Here is an 18,077-nt window from a genome sequence, read left to right as displayed (position 1 = left end):
AATTTCTCGTCGTGACAAACACTTCTACGAAGCTCTTTCATTGATGAATCTCCCAGCAAATCCACTTTGCTTCTCAAAAGCCTCCAAATTATCTAAATTATTTAACAATTTGTCATTCATTTGCATTTTCTTTTAAACAGTTTTTTCTATAATATTATTTAAAAATTTGACCTCTCTAATTCATTTTGCCTCATTTTGGTCTCAACTGAAACTTCTCTTCACAAGAAAACTAACAAAAAAAAGTGAAAAATTAGAGCTTTTCGCCTCTGTCGTGTCTTCTATATCACTCTGTATATACTTTTTGTGATTGAAAAAAATATGCTGTACGTATCGCAAACATAAATTTAAGTAGTTTTGATGGTGATTTCGTGTTTTTATCGTAAGGAAATAACATTAAAAGTCGCTCAATGTGCTGTTCTGTTATTTTTTCTTCTTCAAGCCTCCCTAACAGAAGCATAATATAATCACTTTTCTGACCACTTCGAGGAGTGTTTGTCCAACTATTAAAAATTATGTCTTCTTTTAGTGCTGCTCGTGCTTTCTTTGTGTGTCACTAAATGAATTTTTATCGTACAAGAAAATTGGCGTGAGCAAAATCACTCAACTTGTTTTAAAATTAATTGGCGATAAATGCCGGAAAATCTATTAATTCGATTGGATTTTTTTCGTTGCCGATTTTATGCAAATTGTTATATTTTGTACGCCTTCTTGCCATTTTTTGCATTAATTTACAACGTATTATTTTAAACACTATCCTTACTAATGTCAATAGGAGTTTTGTGGAAAATCTTTCTTATTTTTGAGGATAATTCTCTCCTTCTTCAGTCTATTCATATAATTAAGTATCTATTTATTGTAATTTTTGTGAGACCTGATGAAGAATACAAATAATCCCCGAAACGTCGTTTAAGAAAAAAGAGAAAAGAAAAACAGAAAAATCAATTATTATCACCCACGCCTTCGATCTTTCTATTCTGCTATTATTGGCCTCTCAACTGTATAGCCGCGGTCAGTCAATGACCACACAAGAAATTCGTGTGTGAAAGTTAAGTGAATCTCTTTAGCTCACGTTTAGGCATTAAACAACTAATATAAAAAAAACTACATAGACTCGAAGCTTCAATTTGAATCTCAAATCTTGCGTAACTGAAGATTCTTCATCTCCCCGAATCGCCCACAGTCCCATCGTGATGAGCCGTTGAATAATTTTCTCAATTAAGCGCGGATCTTTTTTATCCGCAAACTTTCTCGGTGTTGTCCCTAGGTTTGAATTCTCTTTTCCCACATCCGCCAAAGATGGTGGAAAAGGCCATCACTTAATCATGTTGGAGAATCTTGAACGTCTCATCCACCTTCTATTTCGATTTTCGCAAAAGAGGGTCAGAGGTTGATTCATTTCATGTTGTTTTTTCCTCGCAGGCTGTATTACCTTTCGTCTTTCCCATTCAGGTTTGTTGTGGCGCATATAAAAACGAGATTCATCTCACTTTCATTGCGAACGAGAAAGTACTTTTGTGCTGCACTTGAGCTTGATTTTGGAGGAATTTCACCTCAAAGAAAATTCGCGAAGATTCAGTGAGAAAATTCAGGTGTTTGCGCTTCAAAAAATTCTTTAAACTTCAGAGAGACAAAAAAAATGATTGATGGCATAAAAAAATTCCAACCAACAATGACCAAGGAGCCATAATAAAATCATCAAGAGACTCACAGGATTTTTACCATCCATTTTCATGTCTTGTTTGCAAAGTTTTATCGTGACTTTTTGGCATGTTCAACATGAGATTTGTGGTCCAGAATAAATTCTCAAATTTCATGTTCTTTTATACCTTTAACGACTCCCCAAGAACATTTTGACGACACAGGTTGTTTTTTTTTCTCTCTGAGGGCTGATGCTCTCATTTTACAATGCCCACCAGCACGAAGATTGGGATCCAGAGATGAAGAAAATTATAATCACACCGTTTCTTGCAAGAATAAATTTCTCCATTTGAACGAGAATATACGCGAGAGATAAAAAAAAGTCCAAAGTGGCGAATTATGCAAGATAATTAAAAAACACGTTGGATATTTTCAACACACCTTCTCAATTGCTGATCAATTGACCCTCTTTCCGTGCTCAATACGTCGCGGGACGTGGCGAAACCGCAAACCATCAATATTTGCCTTCATTTCGCGAAGAAAAAATCCCCTTTACCGCCTATTTTGCATTAGAAAAAAGTTATGCTATTCTTTTGGGTAAAAGGAGTGCGGTTTTGGCGCCAAAATTTCATAAACTTTATCACCTTTTCGATTTATGGGATTTTTTTGCGAAAGATTTTTGTGCATATACCAAAAATATAAATGATTAATGGCTTTTTCGACTTTAAGAAGTTTCAGTAATATAAAGCTCTTAAAAGGAAATGGTTTTTGAGAATACCTACAGTGGATTTTTTATGGATATTTCCAAAGAACTTTATGAGTTTTCAATAGAATTTTCAAATATCTATTTAAAATCAATATAAAATTCTTAACACTTGGAAATATTCGTTGGAAACACATTGGACTTATTCCAGATAATTCTAATGAATTATATGAGATTTCCATAGACTTTCCAGAGATATTTCATATGACAATCTTATTCTAAATTAAAATTGATTTTATAATCAACCATAAAGTCATTATGTCTGGACATTCAATCCTTTATGTAATAAGATTCCCAGACCCAAACAATGATGATCGTGATTTTATTCAATTTACAAAAAATGGCAGTTCTCAAGCAAAATTACGCGACAGAAGAATTTTTGTGAAACTTTCGCGACGACTGAACAAAAACCAACCTTGAATCCACCTTGCAAAGAGAATTAATTCAACAGAAAACACGAAAGATATACCTCCTCTTCATCTTTTTGCCCATCGATGGCTTTTGTCTGCGAATAATGCACCTCTAAACATCAATTCTGAATTATACTCCCATTTTCAAGGAAACCCCAATGTCTTGGACTTTTTTTTCTGCATCATATACCATCTGGGAATAATTTTGCATGTTCTCTCATCCCCCAATGCTTTTATTGCCTGAATTCAAAGGACTTTTGACCAAAATTCCCAAATTGATTGTAAACAATTAATTTACCTCAATTCATAACCTCAATTTATAACCTCACTTCTTTATTATGAATTCACAAGAAATTTTTTCGAAAATTTTGGTAATCAAAAGAGTCATTTTAGTGCGAAAAAATGCTTTTTGTCGAAAATTATTGACGATATCCTGCTGAAAATTAATTTAGGGAGCTTTAGTGGTGAATTGAAAACGTTGTCACTGATTGTATCAATATCATAAATTACATTATTAATGGGCACATTAATTTTTTGCACACCTTTTACATTTTTCTGTTTGTATTATATAAATCGATTTGATAAAATGCGACTTAAAAATGGCGGGAGAAACATTTTTTTGGTGAAATATAATAAATTATATTCACCACTATGGCGATTCCCCACCCTTGCATAAGCGGTGATTAAATTGAAATGTAACGGTCTTTGCGGAAAAATGGCGTCACTAATGTGTTGTTAGCACCTAACTTGGCATTCTGGTACTGCAAACCTACTGATTGAGTTGGAATTTTTACTAAAAATTGTTATAAAACGACTAAAATCTCTTTCATGGAGCACCTTTTACCGGTGTAAATTGCAAACACCACTCGCAGAAATGTCCAATAAAACACCCACATGCCATTTTGGCGTCATTTTCTTCTAATGCGCCATTTTGAATTTCCAATTTTGTGTTGATAAGAAAAATATATTAAACATATTTCTCAAAAAGTATCGTCCACCACACATGTTTCACTGGAGGAGAGAACAAAAAGGTAACCCGTGCGACGGTGGAATTGACTTGCAATAAAAATGCAAATGATGATTCCGAGCGAGGTGAAGGAGAAAAAAAAACACAGAATTCACGACAACCCGAAAAATTACGTCACATTAATTGTCATTTTAGCATGAAATTAATTCCATTTGCGTCTCTATATAATAAGCACGATCTTTCACATTGTCTTGGTGAGTTCATTTGCATTTTAGCGCTTTCTGGGGTTGTCGCAAAAAAAATTCTTGAATTTTAGTTTATTTTACGATCATTGAGGAACTTTTTGTTTTTTTTTTGTAATCCGTGCTCAACTTGAGGTGAACATGAAAAGAAATCACGAGAAGTTTTCTTTCCCGGAAGCTTTTTTTATTGGGTTGTCCAATATTTATCCGGATTTCTAACCTAACATTTTTACCATTACATTCAATGGGGATGAATGAGACAGAATATCAAAATTGTAATGAATTTATGTGAATATCTTAGGTTAGAAATCCGTGTAAATGGACAAACCAATATTTACAACAGCGAAAAAGAATTGATTAGAAGAATAGTAAAAAGATGGAAATTCTTTTGTAGATTAAAAAAAATCTTACAGAAAAAATATTGCTGATCAAATAAAGAGACTTACTGACCAAAATAGAAATTGCTGAGCATAAAAGAATTTTCTAGAAGAATAAAAGAATGTTCTTTGCTGATAAAATCGTAGAAAAAAAAGTTTCTTACACCACATTTTGATGAAAATTACGACATCTCTTGAAAATGTAATCTTTGTAATTATTATTCTTTTGAGAATGTCGCAAAAAGAATATTAAACGTCGATCACAAAATGAATTTTATATAGTGGGTGGTGATGGCACGAGCAAACAAAAACATGTTGAGCAAGAAAGGTTGAGGGCAAAGAGACGAGGAAAAAAACGCCCGAAAAGGTGAATAAAACGAAGGTGATTTTGTGAATTTGCCAAGAGAGTTTTTTCTTTCGTGTAAAGCTCACAATGCGAAAAAAAGCGTAGACTCTTCATTTTGAGGTGCAAAAGAAATTCAAACGCGGAGGAGTTCAATAACACTGCGTGGACTTGGAGATCATCATAAATCAATCAAGAAAGATTGTGAATTTTTCGCGCTTTTCCCCGCCCGCGCCCGTGGTTAATTTTCATGAAAGCATGGCTAGTACCAACAGGCAAAAATTGTAACATTTGAGGTGATCTTTCGGTTCTACGATCAACGTGTGTGGAATGTGGTTTTGTAAATTAATCAAAATGCTGATTTTCAGACAGATTGGATTTTTTCTCTGCGATCAAAATGAAATTCTTCCAACGAAGTGTTTAAGTTTTGCCTGTTGATCGTATGCCGAAGAAAGTCTATTTTCCCTTTCATCTGTTTCATTCGGTCATATTTCAAGCATAAAATGGAAAATGGAACATTTAGAAAAATGAGTTTTTGGAAAGAAATATTGAGAATTCATGAATATTTTTGAATTTATTTTGTTGACTTTTTTTTATTTCTTAGTGATCATATGGGTCGAAAGATCAAAGAAATTCTTCGTTGTAATTTTAACAAAGGAAACCCGTAAAAGTCCCGTGATGAAAAATGAATAAACAGAGAGTCTTTATTGCTACCTTATTCATTATATTGAATTTAAATAAATTTTAATTGAGTGAAAAGTTTCTCAATTTATAACATTATACAGAAAGAGTGCTTCCAAATTACTAAAATTTATCAAAATCAGCCACAAAGTGGAGGCGTAACGGATTGAAAGATGGGCAAAGAGTGGAAGAAGATGGTCCAATATTAGAAAGGATTTTTTCTTTCTTCTTTTCCAATAAAAACTTCTAACAAGTAAATTTCAAAATGTTAAATCTAAGAAGAAAAAAACAAGATGAAAATGTTTAAACAGATCTCTCTGACCTAAGTAATTGATTAATTCCATCTTCACTATGTCTGTAAACGGAGGAGCTTAAGTGCAAAGATCTCTTGAATAAAGTATAATTTCTCTATACTTGACAGTAAAGCGTTTTTTAAAATAAAAAGAAAAATAATTTTAAGGAATTTAAAAAAACAACTTAATTTAGTAATAATTATAAATAATTTTGCAATAATTGTCAAAGTTCTTATAGCAATAAAATTCTTTCACAGCGTTCTATCAAATTAGAGAATTTATTAAGTCTTTTCCCGACTTCCCATCCCAATTTTCATTGAATTTTCCACCATATGTGATGGAAAATTGCCCATCAATTGGTTATGGGATATTTCCTCACTTTCCGCACGGCATGGGGACGCAGAAAAAAGAGGCCGCGAGAGAAATCCATGAATGGATTGACTTACGTAATAATTATTTAATGATGTACCATTTATGGTCAAGAGATTGATTCACACTCTCGTGGTCGCTGTGTGTGCTCTGGGCGTCGCGTATTGTCACTTGAAATTCAGTCCTGCACTCGTGCGAGGGCAACGTGGTACACAACACACATGATATATACAAAAAAAAAACAAGAAGAGAAGCCCGCACTCGCGCGAAAATTATTAATGCGAGGGAATTTCTTACCTTGGGGCCTTCAGTCGGACCACGATATTCGCTGTAGCGAGCCCTCATTTCTTCCTCCTTCACCATGTACTTCTCCTTGGCCTTTTCCTCCTTGGTGCTCTTCTTTTTCCCAGAACCCGTCAGTAGTTGTTTCACCTGTTCACGAAAAAAAAGTTTGAAAACACTTCTAGAATTCTACAAGAAAGTTTTTACCTTCTCGAGTCCACTCTTTTTCTTTTCAACTTTCCCTGATTTTTCCACGCTCTTTTCGCGACTATCGCGAGATTTTCGCGTCGTTCCATCTGGATACTTATCCAGGCGTGGATCAAAATGGCTGCCGTCATCGATACTTCGCTCCCTGTATGCGTAGGTTAGACGTCTCCTTACTGGATGGTTGTCTTCTGTGTGACGTCGTTCCTTCCTTAAAAACATCTCGCAGGCTTTAATGTCATCATTCACAGTTCGACGTCTCCATCTACAGCCAAGTAAGAAATTAGGTTTTAAAGGCCTAATCAAGGTTTTTTGTAAGAAGACGGTTTTCCTTGTTTTTTTTCTCACTTGCTCCTTCATTTGTGTCGCGCTGTCACTGTCAAACAAGAAACACGGTTATAAAACACAGAAATCGTGTTTCTTGTTTGACAATGACAGCGCGACACAAATGAAGGAGCAAGTGAGAAAAAACAACGAAAACCGTCTTCTTACAAAAAGCTTTGGTTAGGCCTTCAAAATCTAAGCGCGATACAATTTGACAAAGAGCAAGTGAGAAAAAACAACGAAAACAGTCTTCTTAACAAAAGGTATGGGTACAGCTTAAGCATCAAGATGTCCAAGATGTCTGGAAGGTGAGGTGGACGTACCTGGAGATATATAGGGCGTTAGTTGGGGCTTCCGGGTCGAAGCGACCGGATTTCGCGCATTGATAAAATCTCCTTCCACTTCACAACTTCAATATTTATTCAAAATTACAGGAAATATAAAGAAATTAATAAAAGAATTGAGAATTATTCGTCACTGCGTTGGCGTGCATGTCGTGTCTATTGCGCGCTTTTTTGGGAGACTATTTTACAGGTTTTTGACCGTTGATAGGTGGCGCGCGACCATTCCCGATTCGTGCCGAAATGTGCCTTTGGCGCGGATCCATCCTGGCCGGGCAGAAATGAAGATTTCTGAATAAATCTCGTCGTGGGGGGAGAGAATTGTGGGGCTGTTGAGTCCAGGAAGAATGATCATGTGTGCGTGACTGACGAGCTTGGTTATTGCCGCTGTGGGATTTGTGCTTTGCTGGAGGGTTCTTTTTCGTAATCTCCTTGGAGTTCCCCTGATGATGGAGACGATCTCGCGCAGGCAGATGTACGTGGGAAAGATAATTTGTGGTACGAGGGATGTTTTGATACTCACATCGCTGCTCGCTGGAGTTGAACCTGCGTTGACTCATGCTATTCGTGTTGATGGGCCAGACGGAATTCAATTCTGATGCTTGTTTGTCCCAAGGCTGCGTCACACAAAGACTAGTGGCCATGTGACTGTGGACTGTCGTCTGTGCTGTGCCTGGACAATCTCCGATGACGACAAATCCAAATGCCGTGTCAAGAAACATTGGGCTTCCACTGCGATGATTTGAGCGGACAGCCTTCGCAAAAACTTCCGATCCCAGGAGAAGATCGATACTGCCCGGCTTGTAGAAGTCGGGATCAGCCAGTTGGATGTCGTGAGGAATGACCAATGCGTCACGATTGATCATTGTTGATGGCTGATTTCCAGTGATTTTCTCCAACACGGAACATTCAATACCCATAGAGAATGGTGAACAATGTGATTGCAGCGATATGTCCACCGTTTGAGAAGATGTCACCCCAGACATTCCCAAACCATTGATATTTTGCCCAGAATTCTTTTTAGGGAGCGCCAATTTCTGAGCAAGATCGCGAGAAATGCAATTTGGTTGACTGCAAGAATCAATGAGGGCACGGCATCGATGTTGATTCCCCCACAAGTCTGCCACCAAAACTTGCACTGTGGGCAGAAGTACTTGATGAGACTGATTTGCAGCCAAAAATGTCAGATCCTGTGAGACCGTTGTCGAGAAGGAAAGCGAATTCTGTGTGGTTTGATTGCTACTTGGGTTGGATGCACACAGATTGCTGCTTGGATTGTTTTCATTTTGTTGTCCGCTAACCTCAAAGTTCATGTTTCCTTGGAATGCATCGTGAAGAAGTGTGTTGTGTCTCTGTCCACACTGACGACATCCTCCAGATGGGCAATCTTTCAGAAAATGATTTGGGCGCAGGCAATTCCAACAGAGCTTGAGATTGGCCACGGTGCTGTAGCGCTCGGCTGGGATTTTGGACAAGAACGTTGGACACCGATGTGTCTTGTGCAATTGCTGACAGAAATCACATGCCAGTGACCCCTGCCCTTCCTGGTTGAAAGTCACTAAAGAATTTGTGTTCTTCTTTGCGGACTCTTTGGGGGGCTGGATTGCATTTGCCGGTGCATGTGCAGATTCCGAGGCCGCGCCCAATTCCAGTGAATCGCATCGTTTTGCCAAAAACTCACAAAATTGTGCCCACGTGACTTGGGGCTTCTCCGTGGTCTCCCGGTACCACAGAGTTCGCGTTTCGGGGTCCACCATCTGCAAGGCAGAGTGGATCATGAAGGGATCGTGATGCAATTGCTCCATTGCTTTGAGTCCGTGCGTAACTTCCTCGAAAGTATTGAACATTCCACGGAGCTTCCCGGCGTCTGGGTGCGGAAGATGTGGCTGCGCATGAAAAGTCGTGACGAATTCAGCAACAATGGAACTTGGTTTGTTGAATCTGTTTTGCAAAATTGACCAAGCTTCTGCGTAATTGGCCTCAGATACGGGTAGATGCTTCAGCGCGCTCGCTGCATTTCCGGTGAGAGCTGCTTTCAAGTATGTGAATTTGTCCACAGCACTGAGATCTCTGTTTGTGTGAATTGTTGACACGAAGCTGTCTGAGAATGACTGCCACTCCGTGTATTTTCCGGAGAACGAGGGAATTTGCAATTGGGGCAGCTTCACCTTTGAACGAGATTGACCTTGCATCGCACTCACAAGCTCCTTCATCGCGTTGATGACAGAATCTTGTCTGCCTCCTCCTGCCTCTGATTTGATATTTGCGAGATATTGATTTGTCCGGGACATCCACAGCCGAAGATCGTACTCTGTCTCTGAAGTAAGATCCCAGAACGATTTGAATGTTTGTTGAGCTTTATCGTGTTGCTCACGAGTTTTGAGTGTTTGCTGAGCGCTTGCGAATGTTGCAGAAAAACGTTGTTGCCATCCCTGCAGACATTGCAGCTTGGCCTCGAGCTCGCATAGAAACTCTCCGTTGAGAGCCATGTCCTTGAGGGCTTTCACTGTTGTGTGTAGTGATTGCGCTTGCGCAAGGAGCATTTCAATTTCCTGAGACATTTTGTGAGGTTATGTTCAGGCGTGGTACAAAATGGCTGGCCGGGATAACCGATGTTCTTCAGGCCAGATGAGTGAGAATCACTAACGTCCCCAGACACGCCGATGCGGTGACCAGGAGTGATTGAATGCAGATTGATTTGGCAGGGTAGGCACGATGCTACGCTGGCCGGGAGCAAATTTCGATAGCTATCCGGAAACGCCGATGCGATGTCCGGGAATGATGATGGCCAAGGGTGGCGCTGTCCGTTCAGAATACCGTTGTATTCTGTCCCTCGAAGGACCAATGGAAGGTGAGGTGGACGTACCTGGAGATATATAGGGCGTTAGTTGGGGCTTCCGGGTCGAAGCGACCAATGGAAGGTGAGGTGGACGTACCTGGAGATATATAGGGCGTTAGTTGGGGCTTCCGGGTCGAAGCGACCGGATTTCGCGCATTGATAAAATCTCCTTCCACTTCACAACTTCAATATTTATTCAAAATTACAGGAAATATAAAGAAATTAATAAAAGAATTGAGAATTATTCGTCACTGCGTTGGCGTGCATGTCGTGTCTATTGCGCGCTTTTTTGGGAGACTATTTTACAGGTTTTTGACCGTTGATAGGTGGCGCGCGACCATTCCCGATTCGTGCCGAAATGTGCCTTTGGCGCGGATCCAATGTCTTTTGTCTACAAATCAAATTACTTCTAACTCACCTTGTTTGTAGATCTCCATTGAAAGAATCCTTCCTGTAGTCATTCTCAATTCCTGAGTCGCCTTTGTCGAAGCTCCGCTGATGCTTCTGCTGCCGTTTTAGTGAGTTCTGATATGAATCTACCGATTCATGCCTATAGCCATTTGCTAGGTGTGTACTCTTCAAATGCTGCCTAAATGCCTGATCAGGACTCGATCTCGTAACATCTCCACTCGTAGTTGATTCCAAACTTCTCGGTTGATGCAAGTCGTTGCGATACTTCTCCTGAAAGTAGCTTGTATTGGGTTCAAGGTGGCCTACATCGAAGTTTCGATGATCCTCAATGTAGCCCAAATCAATCTCCTTCGCACCCCTCTTTGGGGAATTGAGGCGTTCTTTTGATCTGGATTCCGATGTTCTGGGTCGTCCATCGGGACCTATGTTGGTTTCCCTGCGATATGTCTCGCGGTAGCCATCGCGTCCATCGTGGTAGTACCTAGATTCTTCCACATACTTCGACGTGATGCGCCCATTGGATGGTGTTTGCGTCATATCCAAGTGCGAACGATCCGGTGAATACCGGTTAACCACCTCCTGTGAACCAAACTTATGGAATCGTTTTGCATTATCCACATGATCGATGTCATGAGATTTGCTGCGTTGATACCGAGACTCCTCAAATACATTTTGATGTCCATTCCTTGCAAATACATCCCTTTCGGGACTTGTATCTTCGAGAAGTTCCTTCGAGCCGAAGAGGCGATTGTTGATCCTTGACTGCAAGTTCTGTCGTCGTTGACTTAGGTCTTGGAAAGCAGGCGTTCGATCTCCCAAGTAGTATTTCTCGGGAGGAACATCGCGGATTTTGGGTGTAATTGGCCCCTCATCGACTAGCGTTCGGAAATCTTCTTCATATGGCCTCTTGATCTCAAAACCAAGACCCTCGTCTTCGTCGCTATTGACTCTTGGTGTTTCCTTTCTTTGCAGTCGATCACCTAATTTAAATCAAAACAATTTAATTTAAAAATATTAATGTGGCTGTATTAGTTGGTTAACAAACCGTTTATGTGAAGAGGACTCTTGTCATCACGGTACGGTGATGGGGATTGACTAGGGCGACCATTGCGCCTACCGTTGGTGTCCGAATGGAAGCCATTGAGGTGACTAGGTGCGTAGTGGACAGTCTGTTTGGCCTTATCGCCATCGCAAACCACTTGAGCGTAGATGATTTGCTCCTTGGGACGGGTGTAGGAGAATGCAGGCCCAGTTAGCTGAGGTGGTGGTGAAAAGCGTTCCATTGAGAGTCTCTTCACCATCCCGTCCACGGTGAGCCCCTTCGTGAGCGGTGGCCTCTCAGCTGGCTGCTGCGAACTGTGCATCTCTTCAGTGGATTTAGCCTGGGTCGTTACGAGATTCGTAATGGCTTCCTTAATATTGCTTGATACAGCCTTTGTTGGTTGTACGTTCAAATCCTCAAGCTTAACAGGTCCTCGTGCTTCATGACCTTTTCCAAAGTAGTCTTCCCTGTGGCTGCTCTCGATTATTGGGCTCAACGGTGGGGCTTTCTTCTTTGCATTTACACCTGGAAGTCTCGAAAGAAAGTTAGCAGATCATAGAGATAGTCGACCAACAATTTTGAAGTTCAGCAATCTCACCTTCATCATTCTCACTGTTGTTCCTTTTACGAACAGGTTGTGTGTTCCGATCTCGTGCAGTACCCACATCACTCTTACTACGAGTTACACGCTTCCCAGTATTTTCGTCTGATCCTGAATCCCTACGACCGCCAAAAAGGGAAAAGATTGACGGTTTTTTGCTCTTTTTGGCCGATGCGTCGCTAACACTTCGTGTCACGGGAGCCTTAATCTTCTTCTTCCCTCGCAATGGTAGGGAGTTAAATTGGGATTCTGGGAACTTTCGAATAGGCTCTATAGGGCCACGGGATTTGCTACTAACGCGACCACCCACAATATCTGATCCACCTTGTGCTGTACACTTTATACTTTCAGCTTGTGCCAAAACACGAGCTGCTTCAGCGAGGATTCCTTCCTCAGTTAGGTCTCTGGGTAGTTCACGTCGTACTGGTGGAGTCACGGAGCGAGGAGGGGTCTCTTGGTGATGAGAATCCGCTGGAGATTGTCGCGAACCTGTAACAAATTAAATGTTGCTTTTATAGAAATTTCTTCACAATGTGATTTGTTGTACATTGGAAGGACATAACAGAATCCCATAGTAAGGATATATAGGAAAAAAAAAGCAAAGATCTCAAACAAAAAATTTTCAAATACATATAGCATTTTATTTTCCCTTGAAGATTGGCTTATGAAAAATTTATATAACTTCATAAAAAGCCAATCTCTTAGCATTTTAGTCAAATAAATCGCTTAGAAACATTCGGGAAAAAAAACTCACTCAGCGGGGTGTTGAGTGCTTGTGCGGCTTGAGATGAGGATCGGCGTCAAGAAAGTGCGAAGGAGAGACAAAAGCCTCAAATTGAGAAAGATAAGACGAAGAAAGAATATGCGGCTGACCTTGACTGGAGGTGATAATATGCAAAACACCTCTCAAATATCAATGCGATGTTTCGAATAAAGTGAATTTATTTACCATTTTTGTCCGTTTAAATATTTAATTTCTTCTTTTTGTTTTTTTGCTTGGAATTCAGCAAAAATTCTACGCGCTTCGCGAAGAAGATCATGTGAAATTTCCTTCGTGAAGGACACGATCATCCGCTCTTGGTGGAAATAAATCTTGACGCTAATCTTTCTCACTGATTATAAGGTGGAATTTGTGTTTCTCTCTCCCCCTTCAATTATTCTTGCTCCATTAATTGCTACTCATTTGTTAATACTTTTTTTGTGTCTTCATGTACCCCCTCACTGAGAGATCGCGGAATCAATGGCGTCCTTGACGGAGGATTATTGGTGGAAGGTGATATACACACAGCAAAAATTCTTCGTCTGACCTTAAGTTTCAAAATTCTTATTTATGTTTTACTTCAAAGAACTCCTCATCATCATCATGAAGAAAATTGCGCGCACAATTTCCAATCATTGATTTCTGCACCTTTCTCCTTCGCGGCATCTTCTATAGTTGATGATCTCTGAAGAATTTTCTTCCATTCTACCCTATGTCAACATTTCCCATTGGATTTTCTCATGTACCTCATGTGCTCTCCCTTTTTACCCGCGATGATAATGCCCAATAATTAGTTCTTATTCGCAGTGCGCACACAGGAGGTGGAATTTACAGAGACGGAAGATTTCCAACATTGGAAGTTAATCTCATTGATTTGGATGTTTGCAATGGGGAATCGCGAGTCGTCAAACTGGATTCCCTCCTCGAACTTTCCCATCCCACCGCAGTGTGGGCTCCTGGTCACTTCTTCTGTGACAACGACACGCACGAAGAAGAAGTGGAGGAATGCATAATGAGCTCAAGATCTCACGCTTATATATTTAGTCCCCATGAGAGATATCCAAGAAACTCAAAGAAGGTCGTCCAGAGGCCACAAACTTGCAGGAATCCTTTCTCTATATATGTGGACACTTGCTTGCAAAAATGTTTTTTTCTACTTCAATGAGAATTTTTTTGCATGTTTAATAAAAAATAGAAAAATATTATAAATGAGGCTGATAAAGATCAGAGAATTTCAGTTAAAGCATTTTCACCTGGGTTTGACATTAATATGTATATTTAAAAAAAAACTTATACAGTTAGTATAGAACATTCTAATATTGGTAGCTTGGGCGTAGTTAGAAATCTTCTTCTTAAAGATCGCTGTTCTTTTTCTAACATTTGATATTCCTATTTAAAACAATAAACGTTTACTTCTCTAATGATTTTTGTTCATTGTCAAACATTTGACATATCTTTACGTTTGACATATCTTTACGTTTGACATTTCTTTTTTAACGTTGGAAGTTTCTTCTCTAATTTGGTTTTTCCGTTCTAGAGTTTTGCCGCTTCATTTTTTTTAACGTTATTTACCTTTTAATTCTATAGAGTATGACGTTTCTTTTTACAAACGTTTGATTTTTTTTTCTCAAAACGTTTGAAATAATGCAAATTTTCGCATGAAATAATCTTTATGATCTCTAAAGAAATTAAGCTAAAAATCCTTAAATTTTAGGGTATTTAGGCACTAAAACTTTTTCCTTGGTTACGCCACTGATGGTTGCAGTGAATGTAAAAATTCTTGATCATTTCACTCTTGTGAAAAATCAAATAATAGAAGAAAATCTCTTCTCCGAGCTATCAAAATAAATTATTTTATCATGTATTCAACAATGAAAGTGTTCAGAGAAGAATCAAGCAGCTGATTGATAAAGAACTCTCACTCTTCATAAAATATTAACCTGCTCAAGTGTGATACTTTACTCAAAATAATGATTGCTGGTGATCTTTTTTGTTGAAATTGAGATTTAATTAGAATCATCAAAACTTGTGTAAACAATGTGATCTAATTTATGTGGGACTGAGTGATGATGTTTGTGGGAAAATTGTACAAAAGCTGTTCGTTATTCGGTAATGTCATCCACGTTAAAGTAATAAAAAAAAAGTCAATCAGACACTCCTTAAGTGCTCTGCAATGTCTGATCTTAAGTCTCGTGGTGAAGAAGAATAAAAATAACACACCTCACACTTCCACGAGTAACCATTGCCAGGAAAACTAATAAAATGCAATAAATTGAGCATTTTATTGAATAATATCAAAACTTCTACACAAAGGATATAAACCTTGTGCAAATTGATTTCTATAAACGCTTCTTTGCAAATTAAAGATGATGATTTATTTATGATCTACTTTATTGAGACTGCAAACTTTTAATATCATTTTTATTGATCACCTTCCCCAACTCCACCCAACCCTACGTGGTCAACATAATTTTTAATGGGTGGATCACCATAAAAATTAATGAACAATTTGTATTCATTAGTTGCAATGCACGGCGCCAATAAAATTGTCTTTATAATGCAAAAATGCAAGAATCCCATCCCAACGCAATCGCCAAGTTATCCCAACCATTTATGCACGTTAGTGTGTAAGAAGGCAAAAAAAAAAGAGTCCACCTTTTGGATGTCTTTCTCAGTGAGCAGTATGGTGTGGAAAAAAATCCCCATTCCGTGGGTGCTAAACAATTTAAAATAGACGATAGTGTGCGCGTTGGTTTCTTTGCCGGCCTCTTGTTTGCTTTTTTGGCTGTATGAAAAACATTTCGATGGTTGCGGAAAAAATTGCGCGGGCGACCAGAAATCATCGACAGAGGTGCTCTATAGAGGAGATATTGAATATGTGGTGGAAAAAAAGCAAATGGGCGAAATTTCATTGTGACTGTCTCTTTTTTTCATCTAATTCTTCAGCACAGTGTTGTATTGGATGATGTTTCTCCTTATTTTTATTTTCTTAAATAATATAGGTACAACACCCGATGGCCTCGCGCATACTTAATACTCCAAGACACCCACTCTCATTAACTTTCTGCTATATTACATTCATGCTACGCTGATATTTTTGTAAACAGAAAATAAAATCAATTTAACTGACCTTTTATATCCATAGATGATCAAGATTTTAGTATAAAGGATTTGGTATGATTTTTAGATAATCCTGGAAGGCGCGAGAACATTCAATGTTACTAAAAAGTCCTCCCGATTTAGCTTAAATAAAAAATGTTTAAATCCCAGTAGAAAAAAAAACTCCTTAAGATTAAGAAAAGGTGAAAATCATTGACATCTTTCGTTTTTTTCTCACACCTTTGACGATTTATTTGCTGAATCATTGACTTCAGTGACTACCTCATCAATTTTATACTATTTAATGCCACCAAATCAATTCTTTTTCTCTCAATTAATTTAACTCAATGGAATCTCACAAAACTTCCGCTGACTCTCCGCAAGTCGGGCAGCATCAATCGACCATCTGGTCACTCAATCATTTCACGATCATCTGATTGATGAGTGAAAATCACTCTGGGTGGCCACTTCTCACCCACAATCATCTTGTCATGCATAACATGCGCGATTTCCGTATGCATCCCCAGGAGCTTTCTCGCACCCAAATGATTGACGCTTCGCAATGATTTTCTTCTTATTCATTTAATAAATTAAATTGCTTTATGATCAATTTTGTGGTAGTGAGCTCATTGTCTTGTCAGGAAATTAAGAAGTTCAATCTTTCTTTCTTTTTTCCTTTTTGCACCGAATGATTGATTTCTCTATTAAGGAATTTTTCTCTTCGGCGTTTTTGCCTCAGCAGTGTTTTCTTTTTCTTTTTTATAAATCTCAAGAGGGAGAAAATAGGCGAAACGAGAGAAAATTGTCAGAGATACTAATCATTGGATTGTCCTTTTTTTCTCCTCCTCAAACGATTGGCAAGTTGGAGAACTTGCGAGAGATTTATCTGTGAACGAAGTATTTCATTGCACAGATGAAATTTAAAATTTATAGAAATGAAAAGTTTCAATTTTTCCAGGAAAGAGAAATGTTGTGTTTCTGTTGAGATTTCAAATTTCCTTAAAGCTTAGTCATTCAAAGGAGTTTATTCATCGTTTTATGGGTCATTAACTCATTTGAAGAAATAATTGGAATAAGGAAATAATCAAAAATATCTACAATTTTAACAAGAATCAGTTGAGAAAACTCGTTGAAATTTTTCCAAAAATTGAAACATTTACGTCAGCATTGTTTGTATGTTTCACTAAATTTATGAAACATTCGCGACGATGTTTCATATGTGAGATGGGACGGGGTATTTTTGAAACATTTTCATGTAATCAATTTAGACCAAGAGTAATAACTCATATCAACCTTAAAAATTACTTTTATTAAGTATATTCCGCCCGATGGATTCCTTACAATCCATTCCTTACAATTAATTGATTTTTTAATACAGATTTACCCATTATACTATTTTAGTACGTTTAGAAAATTCAGTTCAGTTAAACATAAAGTTTGAAGCAAATTACGTCGAATTTTAAGAATTTTAGTTGAAAGTTGATCTATCTAGAAAATATTGAAATCAGCTTCTTAATTTTTTAAATTCCGTTGCATTGAGTAAAATATCAAGAAAATATCTTACGTTACGTTAAATGGGGCTAGGAGACTTTCATCTCCTGTGCACTGCGGCCCATGTAGGTCTATTGTGCGTCAAGAAAATATCTTAATAATTTCTAAGCAGCTCTTCAGCGTCTTTTGCCGTCTTCGTGAAACTTCGATTTTCCTTCTTTTGGAAAATCTTCATAAAATAGTTTAAATTCCCATGAAAACTAGAAAACCTAATGTAATACTTCGTGTCATTCGCTTAGCGCGCAATCGATTGGCGATCGCTGAGAAAATCACCCACAAATGGACTGGACGTGTGATCAAGATTATGCTTCCCAAAGGAGTTTCGTGCAAGAAGTCCGCGAAGAGATCTCTCCCCACGTTTGGTGGCTCTCTCAGGTTGCTTCTTCGGCTTTGGCCGTATTAAAATGTCATAAGTCAATTGAGAACACGTTTGTGGCGTCTGTTAAATTCCACCCAGCAGTCAATTAGCTGAGACAGTTTATCGATTTGTTTGATGATTTGCAAATACTTCTTTCCCCCCCCCCCCTCCTTTCCCATGGG

At 38.5% G+C, this 18,077-nt stretch overlaps 1 protein-coding gene across 3 annotated transcripts in view; it reads right to left on the bottom strand.

Annotated features, from left to right (window-relative positions):
* LOC129795120 (uncharacterized) overlaps positions 1 to 18,077 on the bottom strand; it is a 39,816-nt gene that overhangs the window by 5,291 nt on the left and 16,448 nt on the right. For all 3 annotated transcript variants that reach the window (XM_055836163.1, XM_055836164.1, XM_055836162.1), the window contains 5 exons: positions 12,125 to 12,616; positions 11,530 to 12,051; positions 10,492 to 11,464; positions 6,573 to 6,834; positions 6,381 to 6,515 (listed from right to left, as the gene is read on the bottom strand). In XM_055836163.1, the coding sequence (XP_055692138.1) occupies positions 6,381 to 6,515; positions 6,573 to 6,834; positions 10,492 to 11,464; positions 11,530 to 12,051; positions 12,125 to 12,616 (2,384 nt within the window). The remainder of the gene's footprint in view (positions 1 to 6,380; positions 6,516 to 6,572; positions 6,835 to 10,491; positions 11,465 to 11,529; positions 12,052 to 12,124; positions 12,617 to 18,077) is intronic.

This window comes from Lutzomyia longipalpis, chromosome 4 (genome assembly GCF_024334085.1).
Source record: "Lutzomyia longipalpis isolate SR_M1_2022 chromosome 4, ASM2433408v1".
NCBI lineage: Eukaryota > Metazoa > Arthropoda > Insecta > Diptera > Psychodidae > Lutzomyia > Lutzomyia longipalpis.
The sequence above is the reverse complement of the archived record's forward strand: the minus strand, read 5'-3'. Positions and strand labels throughout refer to the sequence as shown.